General features: G+C 54.7%; 1 protein-coding gene across 2 annotated transcripts; it reads right to left on the reverse strand.

Moving 5' to 3' along the window:
• Positions 1-587: 587 nt before the first annotated feature.
• TULP1 (TUB like protein 1) lies at positions 588-13407 on the reverse strand. 2 transcript variants are annotated; one of them, XM_004717219.1, is made up of 14 exons: positions 13361-13407; positions 13198-13249; positions 12763-12850; positions 12241-12399; positions 11471-11623; positions 10187-10288; positions 9990-10112; positions 9453-9556; positions 8340-8510; positions 8101-8213; positions 6094-6208; positions 5916-6014; positions 2655-2826; positions 588-721 (listed from the first exon to the last, which is right to left on the reverse strand). In XM_004717219.1, the coding sequence occupies exons 1-14, from the start codon at positions 13405-13407 to the stop codon at positions 588-590; spliced, it is 1632 nt and encodes a 543-aa protein (XP_004717276.1). The 2 variants fall into 2 exon arrangements, with proteins under 2 accessions (XP_004717276.1, XP_012863927.1); XM_013008473.1 differs by lacking the exon at positions 12241-12399.
• Positions 13408-14068: the final 661 nt, after the last annotated feature.

Raw genomic sequence — 14068 nt, forward strand, 5'->3', positions numbered from 1 at the left:
CTGCGCGCCCGCCGAGTTTCGGTAGGACCCGCCGAGGGCACGGGGGAGGGGACCCGGGAGTGCCTCGGGCCTGGGTGGGACCTCGGGGGGCCGCGTGCAGCCTGCCCTTCGAACCCCTCCCTCGCCGGACCCTTCTGCAGCCTCTCCCCGCGGCCGCTCGAAGAAGCACAGCTCTGCTGAGCTTACCGGGCTTTATTGGGGATGTGGGTACTCCGCCTGAATTCCCCATCACCTACCTCCCTGAGCCCGCCCCTTGCCCACGGACCCCTAACTCGGTCCTCAGGGGGTTAAAACAACACCGACTACTGCTCCCGGACAGGAAGTGACTGGGACGCCGTGAAGGAGGGGGAGGGGCGGGGCAGGCGAACTCCGCGACCAGATGTGCAACTCCAACTCCAGATGTTCTTCATCTCCGTGCGGTCCGCGCTCCTCCTCCGCCTCGCCCCGTGCCAGGCTGGGGAGTGGACGAAGGTCACCGGGAGGCAGTGAGGGTCGGAGGAGTCTCCCGTGGGGGGCCTTTGGTAGAAGGGACCCCACTGAATTCTTTTCTTTCCCCTACGCGGGCGGGCACTGAGGGGATACTGGGGTCACTCGCAGGCCAGCTTCCCATCGAAACTGGAGAGGGCGATGGCGAAGGCCTGCAGGGCACACAGCGGATACCGGTAGTCCAGGGTGAAGGTGTCCTCCGCCACTCGGCCGAACTGAAGCACGATGTAGTCAGCTGTAGGTACAGGCAGGGTGGGGCCCTGTGCTCTCAACATTGGCAGTTTTTTCCTTTGTCTTGGGACCCCAAACCTCGGCCACTGTTTAAGTGACTAACCTTCCACCTATTTCCCTAATTGGCCCCATCTTCGGCGTTACCATCCTGCGGACTGGAAACCCCCGAAGAGACAAGGACACAGCTTAATCTGTGGGCCACCCAGGGAACTGCAGGTCCTTAATCTAGTGTAGGGACCTGTCAACCTTCCCCAAGCCCAGAATCCTTCCTTTCCAGTTTGTCTGTTGCCTTCGGGTTCTATTCCTTCCCATTCCCAGTCCCCAAGTCCCAAGAGATCGCCACAAAGCTCAGTTTTCTGATTCGCTCTCCAGTTCTCCAGCTACTACCCACTCTCAGTTCCCACCTCATTTCTAGCGCCTGGTTCCCAGCCTCATCCCAACACCTCCCCCAGGATCCATAGAGACAGGAAGCTGCTAAAAATACCCCCAACCTCTGCAGACCGGGCTCTACCAGACACGTGATCTGGAGAGCAATTTTCCAAGGCCACTGGACAGGTGACAAGGGGGGTGGGGGGAACAGCCCTAGAATGGAGTGGGGGGTGGGGACTTAGTATTAGCCCAACTCTGGAGTCCCTTGAGAGAGAGCCATCTCCAAACTTCCTCCCCACAGTAGGGCCCTCTCCTCCAGGCTTGGAAACAGGGACATTTTTACTTGATTGTCCTCCAGGTACAAGTGTTTCTTTAATGGTTGGAACCCAACCAGTCTCTTGGAGAAAGGCTTTCTACTCCTGTTCAATTGTTGTTTTTTCAAGTCTTAGAAACCCAAAGGGGCAGTTCTATAGGGTCACTATGAGCCAAAATGAACTTGGTGATCAGTGGGCTTGGTTTGACTTCAAAGAACCCTGGTGGTGCACTGGGTTGCTGACCACAAGGTTGGGAGCTGAAATCCACTCCTTGGGAGAAAGATGAGGCTATCTGTTCATCTTACAGGGTGAAACCCTACCCAGGGTCGCCATGAGTCAGAATCCCCTTGATGGCAGTCGGAGTGGAGTAAAGGAAGGAGGAGTACTCAGAAATGCTTGTTCCTAAAAGGCAGCCATCATAAAGAAGTTGAGTTCAGGCAATAGAGCCAAACTACCTAGGTTCTAGTCCAAACCCTTCTAACTTGATTGAATGATTCACTATCTCTGAAGTTCTCAGAACAGTGCCTGGCACAGAAAGCACATTTTAGACAGGGAAGGGTATGTTTGTGAACCACCAGGTCAGCAGTTTGAGCCCATCAACCGCTCCATGGGAAGAATATGAGGCTTTCTACTCCCATAACGAGGTACAGTCTTGGAAACCTACAGAGGCAGTTCTGCTCTGCCTATAGGGTTGCTGTGAGTCAGAATTGACTCGATGGCGGGGAGGGTTTTTGTGTTTATAGTGCCTTGAGAAGCTAATAGGGATGTGGGGCAAAGGCCTGCCCCCTCAGAAACAAAAACAAAGCCTATCGCCATCTAGTCAATTCCCACTCCTGGCGTATCTTACAGAGGGTTTCTGAGACTGTGCATCTTGATGGGAGCAGACAACCAAATCTTTCTCCCTTGGAAAGGCTGGTGGGTTTGAACTGCTAACCTTGCAGTTAGCAGCCCAACACTTAACCCACTACACTACCATTGACCACAAAGGAGTTGGGTATTAGTGGTTTCCAGACTTTAGCAGCTCAACCCTTTCTTCAACACAGTCTTAGCCAGAAGAGACCACCTTAGAATATCTGAGGCTCCTGGGAGCACAGTACCAACATACCAGAGGAGGGTGACCTTACTGGAAGTTTCAGGACTTCATTAGGCTTGTGTTTGGGGATGGGTGGGGGGAGTGGCAGGTGGTAGGGAGGCCTGAGTGGCAGGGCCTTGGAGAAGGGGTGAAGAGCCTGGGCTGGGCCCTCAGATACTCACAGTCATCAGCGTGGACAATCTGGAAGTTCTTGACCGAGGCCTGGGTGACCCGACCTTGGAAGTTCAGGGTGTAGGAGCCACTGTCCTCGTTCCAGATAGGCGGTTTGTTGTGCAGCTCAATGAGGCTCTCCAGTGTCTTATTCTGCCAGCGCACCAGCAGCCCGTCGCTGGCCTGGGCCCCCCAGCAAGTGGATAGGGAGAGGGCAGTTAGGGATGACAAGACCCAGGGGCCACTGGGGGAAGCTGCCCTGTGGGTCTGTTCCTGCCCTTGTGAGCATGTGAGCATGCAGCCTGCACATTTACGCCCACTCAGGGTGTTGTTGAGAGCATGCTGACTCTCCAGGGTGCCCTTATGGGTGGGATGGACATCTGTGATGATGGGGCGTTATGGCTGTGGACGTCAAAGTGGGGGGTGAGGAAATGGAAGCTTGGCCGTACCATGTAAATGGCTTCTGGCCCAAGGTAGTGCTCTGGGGCCCTGATACTCAAGGAGCCATGGGAAACGGCTGAATGCTGGCACCCATAGCACATATTCTAAGATGTGCCAAAGAGCTCGACATTGAGCTGAGAGATGGACAGGTAAATAGTGGGCTAAGTAAAGTGTTCTTGCAGGAGCTTCTGAGAGGAGGGAGTAGGGTCTGCATGATGGCACTTTGAAATCTCTCGAGTTTCCTAGTCACCCGCTTGAGTTCATAGCTTGGAGTGGTTCCATCAGGATCACCTTCCTGACCCCAGCTCTGAGTTCTTGTAACACCTTGCTCATGCCCACTGCGTTATAATCAACAATTCAGCATGCTGAGGGCAGGGACAGTGCTTTATTCTGATCTCTCTATCCCTCACAATGGAGTGCTGTGAAGATTAAATAATAGCACACAGCTCTTATTTAGAGTACCTCCTTGCCCAGAGTAGGGGCTCAGTCAATGTCAGATATTATTTTAATGATAACCGGTTGGGTTGATTGTGGCTCTTCAGTGCCGGGCACAGGGTATATTTCTAACAAGTGACTATGTCATTAGATGCCATGGCCCCCGACACAACGGATCTTTCCCAGGATCCATGGCAGATGGAACCACTGTAGTCCAGAGGGTTTTCAGTGGCTATGCAAAATAACCGCCAGGACCTTCTTCCTAGTCTGGAAGTTCCATCGAAATCTGTTTCTACATCATAGTAGCATGCAAGCTTCTGCTGATAGAACCGTGGTGGCTGCTCATGAAGTCCATGGGCCAAGAACCAAGTTCAGGTCTCCTTCAGGGGAGGTGAGAATTCTCCCAACTGAGCCAGCAGCCATTGAGCTGTTAGCCACAAGATTGGTGGTTCAAACCCACCAGTTGCATGTTGGGAGAAAGATGTGGCTGTCTGCCTCTGTAAAGATATGCCATCTTGGAAACTGTCCATAGCAGTGGTTCTGAACCTTCCTAATGCGGCAACCCTTTAATGCAGTTCCTCATGTGGTGGTGACCCCCCAACCACAAGATGATTTTCTTTGCTATTTCATCACTGTAATTTTGCTACTGTTATGAATCAGGTGACCCCTGTGAAAGGGTGGTTCAACTCCCCAAAGGGGTTGTGACCCACAGGTTGAGAACCGCTGGTCTATAGGGTCTCTGAGTTAGAGCTGACTTGAGGGCAGTGGGTTTGGCTTTGGGCACTGAATGAAGAAATGGGTGGAGAGGACCCCAAGTAGCACTGGGCAGTTCTTCTAAAACTCAAGCAAGAGTGGGAGGCACCGCCTCTGGAAGATTTGGGTGTTGGCTCCAGGTATGGGTGGGATGGGCGTGTGTCAAGAGGGGACTTCATGTCATGGTCTGTGGGAGGCCAAAGCAGAGGGCAAGGAAGTGGATGCTTGGCCTGCCCATTTAAGGGCCCAGCTGGGTCTCTGATTATGGCGTGACTTTCAAGCAGGGAGAGATGTGTGATCCTCTGACAAGGAGATGTTTCACTGTAAATTAGTGCCGTGACGTGGGTCTCCTGTGAGCATGGACAGGTAAGCCATTGGGTTGCTGTCATGCTGGCTGACCAGACCTGCAGTGCTGACATCCTGCTGGAAGTCACCTCTTTCAGGACAGCTCTCCTTTTGACCTTACAGCTACATACACACACCCAAGAGACCAACCCCACAGTGGCCTAGTCCATTCTAACACACGGGCTCCACAGGACAGGGTAGAACTGCCCCAGGGAGTTTCCAAGTCTGCTGTCTACAGAAGCAGATGGTCAGTCGTTCTCCTGTGGACTGGCTGGTGGGAAGGAACCACAGACTTCGTAGTTCGCATCCAAGCACCTCAACTGCTGCTGCACTACAAGCTCCCCTCCTCCCCCACCCCGCCTCCACGTGCACAAAACAAACATCTAGCAACTTTGAAGAACTGAAGTCAAATTGTGTCACTTCTTTGCTCAAAATCCAGCTAGTTGTCGTGAGCTGCCAGCAAGGCAGCCCCCAGCTCATGGGGACCCCATGTGCAGTGGAATGAAATGTTGCCTGGTCCTGCTGGCAGACCTTCATGAGCCGTGGGGATCCCATTGGTTGGAAGTACTTTACCTTAGTTTACCTTAGTCTGGAAGTTATGCTGCGTCTGAACTGTATCATAGCTCCCCGTTTCTCACAGTTTTAACCAAGAGCCTGGTCACCCCCTTTCCCTGATTTTACTGACCTGTCTCATTCCGGCTGGCTGCCTCACCATCTCTCAAGCCCACCAGGCAGCCTCTGCACAGGCTGGTCCCTCTGCCTGGCTGCCCTTCTCCAGATACCTGCAGGCCCTCTCCTTCACCTCCTTCCCGACCTTAGCAAACCTCACCTTCTCTGTGTGGCCCACTCCGACTACTGTGTTTGACACGGAAAAGTATATACCGATACACTTCCCATCCCCCATGTTTCTTTTTTCATTAGTGCACCACTAACACATGCCATCATTTGTTGTCTTAGCACGATAATTGTCTACTGTCTCCCTCAACTGCAATGCCAGCTCCTCCAGGGCAGAAATCTCTTTTGGCCCACGGATGTCTTCCGAGTGCGAGACTAGTACTTACCGCTCCATAATGCGTGCTGACCAAATGCAGGAATGAATGATTTGACACAAACTGCAAAAACCGTGCTGTGGTTGGCTCAATGAATTCAGCGACATAAAGCCCGGAATTCATGCATCAGGTCGCAGTAAGAATCCCTGGGAATATCAACTCTGGCTGCAGGTGATTGGGTATTGGGGCAAACTAAGCCCTCCGGGTTTGGGACGTCAGGGACTGGGATCAAGTCGGGATGGCGCTTACGTTTCGGGGCCGGATGGGAACTCTCTCGCTGTCAGAACTCATGCCTGGAATGAGGACTGTCATGCGCCTGGGGCCGCGGAAGCCCAGCACGTTGGTTTCCTAGGAGGGAGACGCCTGTGAGGCCAGCCTTGCAAGAGGAGGGACCTGGCCCGGGGGCGGGGCTGGGGGTGGTTCTCACATAGATCACCGCCGCCAGCTCCTGGCGCAGGCTCCCCACGTCCCCGCCGCCGCCTCCACGGTGCGGGTTGTGCCCGTTGTCAAAGACGGTGAAGCGGTTTCCCAGGAGGTTGGACCTGCAACCAGGATGGGGCTGAACGCGGGTTCCGCGCGTCTGATCCAAGACCGAAGGCGCCCTGGTAGCGTAGTGGCTACGCTTTGAAATCCGAACTCCTAACTGCCTGGTCAGTGGTTTGAATCTACCAGGCGCTCCACTGGAGAAAGAGGAGGCTCTTCGATCCCGTGAAGCTCAAAGTTTCGGAAACTCAGAGTTCTACTCTGTTCTATGGTGTCGGGATGAGTAGAAATGGACTCGATGGCAGTGAGTTTGGTCCCAAGACCTTTCCTCACCGCCACGTGGCTCTGATAACTTCCTTTGTCAAAGGTGGGGATGACGTGGGACAGAGCCATCCATGCCCCCTGATGTTTGGAAAGCTTTTTAAAACTCTGGGTCTGGAAGGAGACTGGGGAGCACTCATGCACATTCCGTCCCTCTCTGACTAGCTAGGTGACCTCAGGCAAGTTAGTCAGCCTCTTGGAACCTGCATAATAATAGGACCTACCCCCTTTGGTTGCTAAGAGGATTAGGCGAGTGACTATTTGAATGTGACTTAGAGCTGTGCCATTTCTGGGTCTTAGTGCCCCCTGTGACATGGTAGACGGGGCCCCTAGGGCTTTCTAAGGCTGTCTTTCTTTATGGAAGGAGCCCTGGGGGCGAGTGAAAGTCTGTGGTTTGAACCACCCAGCTACTCCCTGGGAGAAAAATGTCGCAGTCTGCTTCAATAAAGATTACAGCCGGGGAAACCCCTGGGGGCAGTTCTATTCTGTCTCATAGGGTTACTGTGAGTTGGAATGGACTAGAAACCTGCCTGTTTGGGGAGCAAATGACCAGATCTTTTTCTTCTGTGGAGCCACCGGGTGGTCTGACTTACCAACCTTTTGGTTAGCAGCCGAGTGCCGAACCATGGTGCCACTTGGCTTCTTGGTGCAGAGAAGCCAACCCAACCACTGCTGCAGAGTTCCTCTCCATACAGCCACCCTGTGTAGGGTTTCGGAGACTGAACCCTTACTCCCGCGACAGCCTCATCTTTCTCCTGTGAAGCTTTGAACCACTGAACTGGGGGTTAGCAGCCCAACAACCCACAGCACCACTAGGGCTCCTTGAGATACCAAATAACCCAACCCCATCCAATCCATTACCATCTAGTCCAGGGGTCATCAAACGTTTTAAACAGGGGGCCAGTTCACTGCCCCTCAGACTGGTTGGAGGACCGGACTATAGTTAAAAACAAACAAACAACTGAACAAATTCCTAACGGGACAAAATCACCCGGTGGGTCGGATAAATGTCCTCCGCGGGCTGCATGTGATCCGAGGGCTGTAGTTTGAGGACCCCTGATTCTAGTCAATTTGACTCATAGTGACCCTGTAGGGCAGCGTAGACAGTTGCATATGATTTCCAAGGCAGTCATCTTTATAGAAGCAGACTGCCTCAGTTCTCTCTCCTGGAGTGGATGGGGGGTTCAAACCACCAACCATCCACTTGGGTGATGAGCCCTAACCACTGTATCACCAGGGCTCCTTAGGGTACAGTAGAGCCAAGTCGTTATGCATGCCATTCTCTCAGTAACTACCAAGTAGTTACTGTGTGCCAGGTGTCCAACTATGAACAAAACAGCCCCCGCCCCCGCCCCATGGTGTTTATGCCCTACTCCAAGGGCAGTTCTTGGGGTCAGCAGTGTCCGAATCACGTGGTGCTTGGTCACAATGCACACTCTCAGGCCCACCGCAGATTCACTGATGCTTTTTAACAAGCCCCCAGGTGCGCTGTGCACACGAGAGTGTGAGCAGCCCAGGGCTAGGGGACATTCCCAGGTGTTTAGCCTGCGGGCATCGTGCCACGCACAGGGCCCATCGAGGCCTGCCTGAGGTCCTCTGGCTGACCCAGCCCCAGGAAGCCCAGCCTCACCTCAGCTTCCCAATGAAATTCTCCCCTCCTCGGGACAGATTGGTGGGATCACTGGAGATGAGGTAATTGGCTGTTTTGCTCCGTTTCCGTTTCCGGCCAGCTAAGAGGAACACCTGGTGAGGGCGGATGGGTAGGGAAGATGAGGTGGAGGAAGGGCAAGGGAAACTCTGTAGACCCTCCCTCAGTCATGGCCCTGGCCCCTCCACTCTCCCTCCCTTGGTCACCTCATTCGTGCCCACCTTCTTCTCCGTGTCCAGGTGCAGAAAGTAGGAGGGATATAGCCCCCGGTCCATGCCCTTCTTGTCTCGGGTCAGCCGGCAGCGCACTATGCGCCCCTGGGGGGCAGGCCGCAGCACAAACTCTCCAGGGTCACCCACCTCCACAGGGGGGGATGGGGGTCTCTCTTCCTTCTGGGTGGGGGCAGGGGGTTCATCAGCCAGGGCCCCAGCTGGGGCGGGGACATAGGCAAGACAGGCAGGACAGTTTACCACTTGGTTTGCTGAGGCTGTCTGAGGCTGGGTCCTCCCTGGCGCCCCCTCACACTTTCCTAGCAGCCAGCCAGCCTGGTCCTATAGGAGGCTCGGAGAGCTTTGTGATTTATTATTATTTTGTGTATCTGTGGCTAAGAGGCCAGGCTCTGAAACCAGACAGCCTGGGTTCAAATCCTAACTCTACCACTGATCATCTGCTTAAAATTTTAACCACACTTCAATTTTTTTTTCCTCTGAAAAGTAAGGATGAATGGGGTGGGCACTTCTGATAAACTCACTGCCATCATGTCTATGCCAACTCATAGTGCCCCTAGAAGACAGGTAGAACTGCTTCTGTGGCTTTCTGAGCCTGTAACTCTACAGGAGTAGAAAATCTCATATCTCCCTCATAGGGAGGCTGGTAGGTTTGAACTGCTGACCTTGTGGTGAGCAGCCCTACACATAACCACTACGCCACCAGGGCACCTCCACATCTGATGGACCTTACTTAATCTAGATTGAACAAACATTCTTACAAAGCCTACCAGTGGACCAGACATGGCTCTAAACACTGCAAATTTGAACTCACTAAATCCTCTCATCCACCCACTTTTGTATCTTCATTTTACAGATGAAGAGACTGAGGTTCAATCAGAGACGTTAGGTCACTTGCCCAGGTTAGCCTAGCTGGTAGGAGGGGAAGTTCCCAATGGATCCAGAGCCTTTGGAAAGACCCTCCCTGGTGTATACACTATCTGAGGGGGGTTACGGAAGCTGAGTGCATAGTAAGCGCTACAGGAATGCAGTGCTCATTATGGTGGAGTGGAGTTTCAGATCCATGGCCACTCTGTGTGTGCAGATCCTTCACCGCCAGATCCCAACCTTTTTGCCTTTTCCTTTCGCTTTGCCCTTCGGATTGCTGTTCTTGGTCACCAGCTCTTCCTCCTCCTCTTCCTCTTTCCTCACTCCCGGGCCTTTGGGAACACCTGGGCACAAAGGCAGGGAACAAGTCTGGTGGCACATTTTCTGGTTTGCAAAGAGCTTTTACCGTCGTTGTGTGACTTGGACCTTCTTATAATCTTGAGAGGGTCAAGTCTGTATTATTACTTCAAAAATATTTTATTGCGATTTGGGTGAAAGTTTACAGGGCAGGCCACCAGTTTTACATCCAACAATCGGACACATTTTGACTCAGCTCAGTCATCGCAAGCCTGTGCTATTTTTATCAGTGCCTCACAAGGCTAAAACACCTGCCCACAGCCACTCAGCTATTAAAGGGGTTGAGATGCCCCCACGTCGTCTGACGTTTGAATGACACCCCTTTCCCTTCATTGCACCACATGATGTGTGGGGCCCCCCAACTTCCCAACCCCAGGACTGCCTCACAGTGTTAGGGCACCAGTGGTCACTGATGATTACCTTTTTTCTTCCAAGCCTTTGCAGCTGGGCCCCCTTCTCCCACCAGAAACATGGCGGCGGCGGGCGTCTTCTTCCTCACGCCGGCGGGGCTCTCTGAGACATCCTCAGACGCCTCACCGGGCTCTGCACAGAGGGATGGGAGAGGGTCACCGCCGCCCACACCCAGAGCTCCCTGCTCCGCCCCAGACCAGTCTCACCTTTCTTCTTGACCTTCCTCATCTTGGTTGCTTCCCCAGAGGGGGCCCCCTTCTTCTTCAGGCGAAGTGGCTTCTGTGGGGGGACAGGACTTCCCAGGTCCCCTGGAAACCGGTGGGGGGTGTTAAATAAAGAAGGGACCCATGGGAACCGAGGCCACCTCCCAACCTACTCCTCCTTCCTCCAGTCCCCAGGGAGGCTGAAGGCTTGTCTTGGTCCCTGAGCTGCTGCCCCTCCCCCCACTTCCAAGGAAGAAACACAAAACAAAGCAAAATCCGTCTAACTCCTAGTGACAACTATAGGACAGAGTGGGACTGCCCGTAGGGCCTCCAAGGGTGCCCATCTTTCTGCACTCGGGCTGCCACATCTCTTTCCCAAGGGGTGCCGGGTGGGTTCAAACACCGTGGATCTTTTGATTAGCAGCCTGGTGAGCCTGGGAAAGAGAAGGGGTAACCTGAGAGTCCAGCAAGCAATTGCTGAATGAAAGAGCGGATGAATGAATGAGCCCAGACCTTCCACTTGAACTGCCAGCTCCCGGCTCTAGCGGTCTCCTCTCAGAGGCACAGAGCTCCTCCTGTGGAGCCGGTACCCAGTGGCCAGGAGCCGCCCCAGCGTTCATTCATTGTTCTGTTTTCACTCTTGTTCTTATTAGGTGGTGTCAAACCCATGTTCCCAGCCCCAGGTGACAGAGTCCAACTACCCTTAAAGCTTCCTAGGCTAGAACCTTTATAGGAGCAGGTTGTCAGGTCTTTCTCCTGTGGAGCTGCTGGTGGGTTTGAACCGCTAACCTTTGGGTTAGCACTGTGATCACTTTCATATTTTTATAAGAATTGTACCAACGAGGCACACTCAGTTAAAAAACAAGTAACCCAAATCACAAAGAAATGAGCCGCCTCTGCCCTTCCCTGCCTCGAAGAGCATCAGGGCAAGGGGTGGTTAAGGTGTGTCAAGTGCATAGTGATCTACAGCCGTAAGGACCAGAACCCAAGCAAACGCACCACCCTCGAGTCAATGCTGACTCGGAGCGACCCTCCAGGGTAGGGTAGAACAGCCCCCATGGGTTTCTGAGATGGTAACCCTTTACGGGAGTAGAAAACCCCATCTTTCTCCTGTGGAAAGGCTGGTGGTTTTGAACTGCTGACCTTGGAGTTGGCAGGCCAAAGCATAACCTCTATACCACCAGGGAGACAATATTACCAGGGAGACAAACTCCCTAGTGAACACTGGGAACTTTCCAGTGTCTGTTTGTACATGTCTGTGAGCTCCCTCTGACCCTCAACACCCACCCCTTGGACCCTGGCTCTTGGTCCTTCTCTCTTTGGCATCTGCTGAAGCCTTCTCTTTAGGAGGTTTCTTGGGAGGTTGAGGGACTTTCTCTTTCTTCTCCTCTTGCTCTTCCTCACCATCCCTGTTGTCCTCCTCTTCCTCATCATCATCCTCTGTAGGAAAAAATCCTTCATAAACAGGGCTAAGGTGGTACCTCCTTGGATTCCAGGCCCTCCCGATTGCTGGGAAATGGCAAAGGGTGCCAGAGGCAGGAGCCCACCCTTCCAGGAAGAATGGGCATGACCCAGAAGTCCTCAGGTTTCTCCCAGGTAGGAGAGGGAGCTGGAGTTGGAATCCTGGGCCTTGGGAATCTCATTCTGGGAAAAGTCTCTCCTCTGCAGGCCCCTCCTGTCTCTGGCCCTTCACCCCTCCTCTTCACCTGCTCTCCTGTGCCTCCCCTCCAACTTCACCTGCCTCTCTCCCTGGCCTTGTCTGTCTGTCTATCTGCTTCTGATGACCCCTCAAGGCTACCTCTGGCTCCTGGCTGTAGTCTAAGGGCAAACCCTTAACTACTTTCTGCATGCCCCAGTTTCCCCTTTGCAAAATGGGAAGAAAAAGCGAACTTACCAAGAGAATCCAGTTTTTGTTTTTTCTGGCACAGAGACAAGGCCAGAGGAAAGGGGACTGGTCGGCGCTAGTTTTCTGTCTGTGGTTCCTCTTCAACCCCCTCCCTCCTCTCTGCTTCTCCCTCTTACCCCTCCAGTTCCCTCAGCCCCCCCCCCCTCCTCACCGTCCTCCATATCAGGGGCCCGGGATACTAGGAACGTTTCTTGGGGGTCGCGCTTCTTGGCTTCGGGGTCCCTGAGGAACTTGGTGTAGAGGTCGCGTGGTGGCGCCTGGCCATCGGCTGGGTCAGGGGTGGGCTCCTGCCGCGGTGGCCGCCGGCTCGCTGAGCCGGGAGGTGGGAAGCGAGGGTCAGACGGGCTCTACGGGCATTCAGAGACCCCGGCCTCCCTTCCAGGTGTCTCAAGTCGGGGCGCCTCTCCGGCGTGGGGTGGGGCTTCCACCCGGTTTCCATCTTTGGACACTGGCCACGCCCCCTCACTATCCCCTCCCTCAGGACCCAGCTCTCCTTTTGGGGGAGCAGACCTGACTCCACCCCAGGCCCCCCGCCTCCGCAGTCCTCAGCTCATCCACCTACACTGCGCCTCCTGCCCTCTTTCGCTGTCATACGCCCTTCACTTGCCCTCCAGCCCCCCTCCCTAGTCCCTTGACCCGGGCTGGGGTGCCCCTAGTTCAGCCCCTAGTTTGCCTCCAGGTCTCCGGAGCTTGGATCCGGTAGGGCAGGGGTCCTCTGGGACCTCCGTCTTCTTCCTCCACTTCTGTCCGGGCACGGGTCGCTGCGGAGGAGGGGTTCAGGCAGAGGGAGAGTAAGAAGGGAGGGGAGGGGCTTGTTGGAGGGCCGCCCATCCCTCTCTAATCCCCTGAGCCGCCAGAAATAACCGCAGATTATCTGGAGTAGAAGTGCAGCGCCCCCTCCTCTGCTGAGCGTAGAAAGGCGACCTCTCCCCGCATCATGGCCACCTCCAAAGGTCCCCAGACCCAAATGCTTCCTTCCACACCTCCAGTCTCCACATGCCCACAGGGAACCCCATCCACACATGCTGCTGAAGGCCTCTCCCCACCCTGGGTCCCCGACCCTGAGTGGGGGGCACTGCCACGTCCTTTGCAAGAAGGGGCGAAGTACCTGCTTGGGGCGCCTCTGCATCTCGGGGCTCCGGCCTTCCTCCTCATGCCCACTGAGGGTGGCAAAGAGATAAACCAGTCTCCCTTCGTGCTTACATATCCCCACCTGGTCTCTGCACCGGTTCCCACCCCCAGGGCTGCTGGAGACACCGGGGTTTCCGAACCTGTCCGAGGCCCACACCTCTCGGAGGGTGTCATCCTGCAGCGGCATGGTGCTGGCTCTGCTCCCGTGCTCCAGCCGCCCGACCCTGCTTCTCTAGCAGCCTCCAGCCCCACCGCCACCGCCACCCCTAATCCCGGCTCAGCCTCACACCTGGCTGCAGTCTGTGGAGGCCAGGCTGCCCTGTGGGAGGCGCTTCTGCCCCATGCTCACGCCATCCAATCAATGGGACTCACAGTGACCAGATCGGACAGAATAGACCGGTCCCTCTGGGTTTCCCAGACTCACTCCTTACAGGAGTAGGAAGCCTCTTCTTTCTCCAGCGCCGGGACTGGTGGTTCGGAACTGCGGTTAGCCTCCTGAATGGATCGACAGAAGCGAAGATTTGAAAAATCCAGAGGCGTATGGTTGGCACTCAGCTTGGACGGATGGAAGGAGAGGCCTGCACACCACGGCAGACCCCGTGATCTGAAGTTCAAAATCACTACACGCGCAAGACTCCATGTCGCGATGCTTCCTCCTGCTTTTTCCTTTCCAGCGTCTCCCACGCGGTTGGTTCTCCGTTTCTTCAGGATTTAAAATATCCAGGCCCTGAGCGCACCGCACCAGCGTAAGCTCCTGCCTGGACCACACCGCGAAGGGCCTGGTTCACCAGCTGAAGAGCCAGGGCGCCAGTCCACAAGGCAGCGTCCACGTAGCCCTTCGCCAGAAA

This window comes from Echinops telfairi, unplaced genomic scaffold (genome assembly GCF_000313985.2).
Source record: "Echinops telfairi isolate 266 unplaced genomic scaffold, ASM31398v2 ScPeMD7_655;HRSCAF=1070, whole genome shotgun sequence".
NCBI lineage: Eukaryota > Metazoa > Chordata > Mammalia > Afrosoricida > Tenrecidae > Echinops > Echinops telfairi.

Bases quoted from the DNA above. Each gene is read 5' to 3' on its own strand.
- TULP1 (XM_004717219.1), bottom strand. From the start codon at position 13,407: ATGCCGCTGCAGGATGACACCCTCCGAGAGGTGTGGGCCTCGGACAG. The intron at 10,289-11,470 runs GTGGGTGTTGAG...ACCGGTTTCCAG, and splicing joins CAAGAGCCAGGGTCCAAGGG to GGGACCTGGGAAGTCCTGTC. The intron at 8,214-8,339 runs GTGGGCACGAAT...CGCCCTCACCAG, and splicing joins ACCTGGACACGGAGAAGAAG to GTGTTCCTCTTAGCTGGCCG.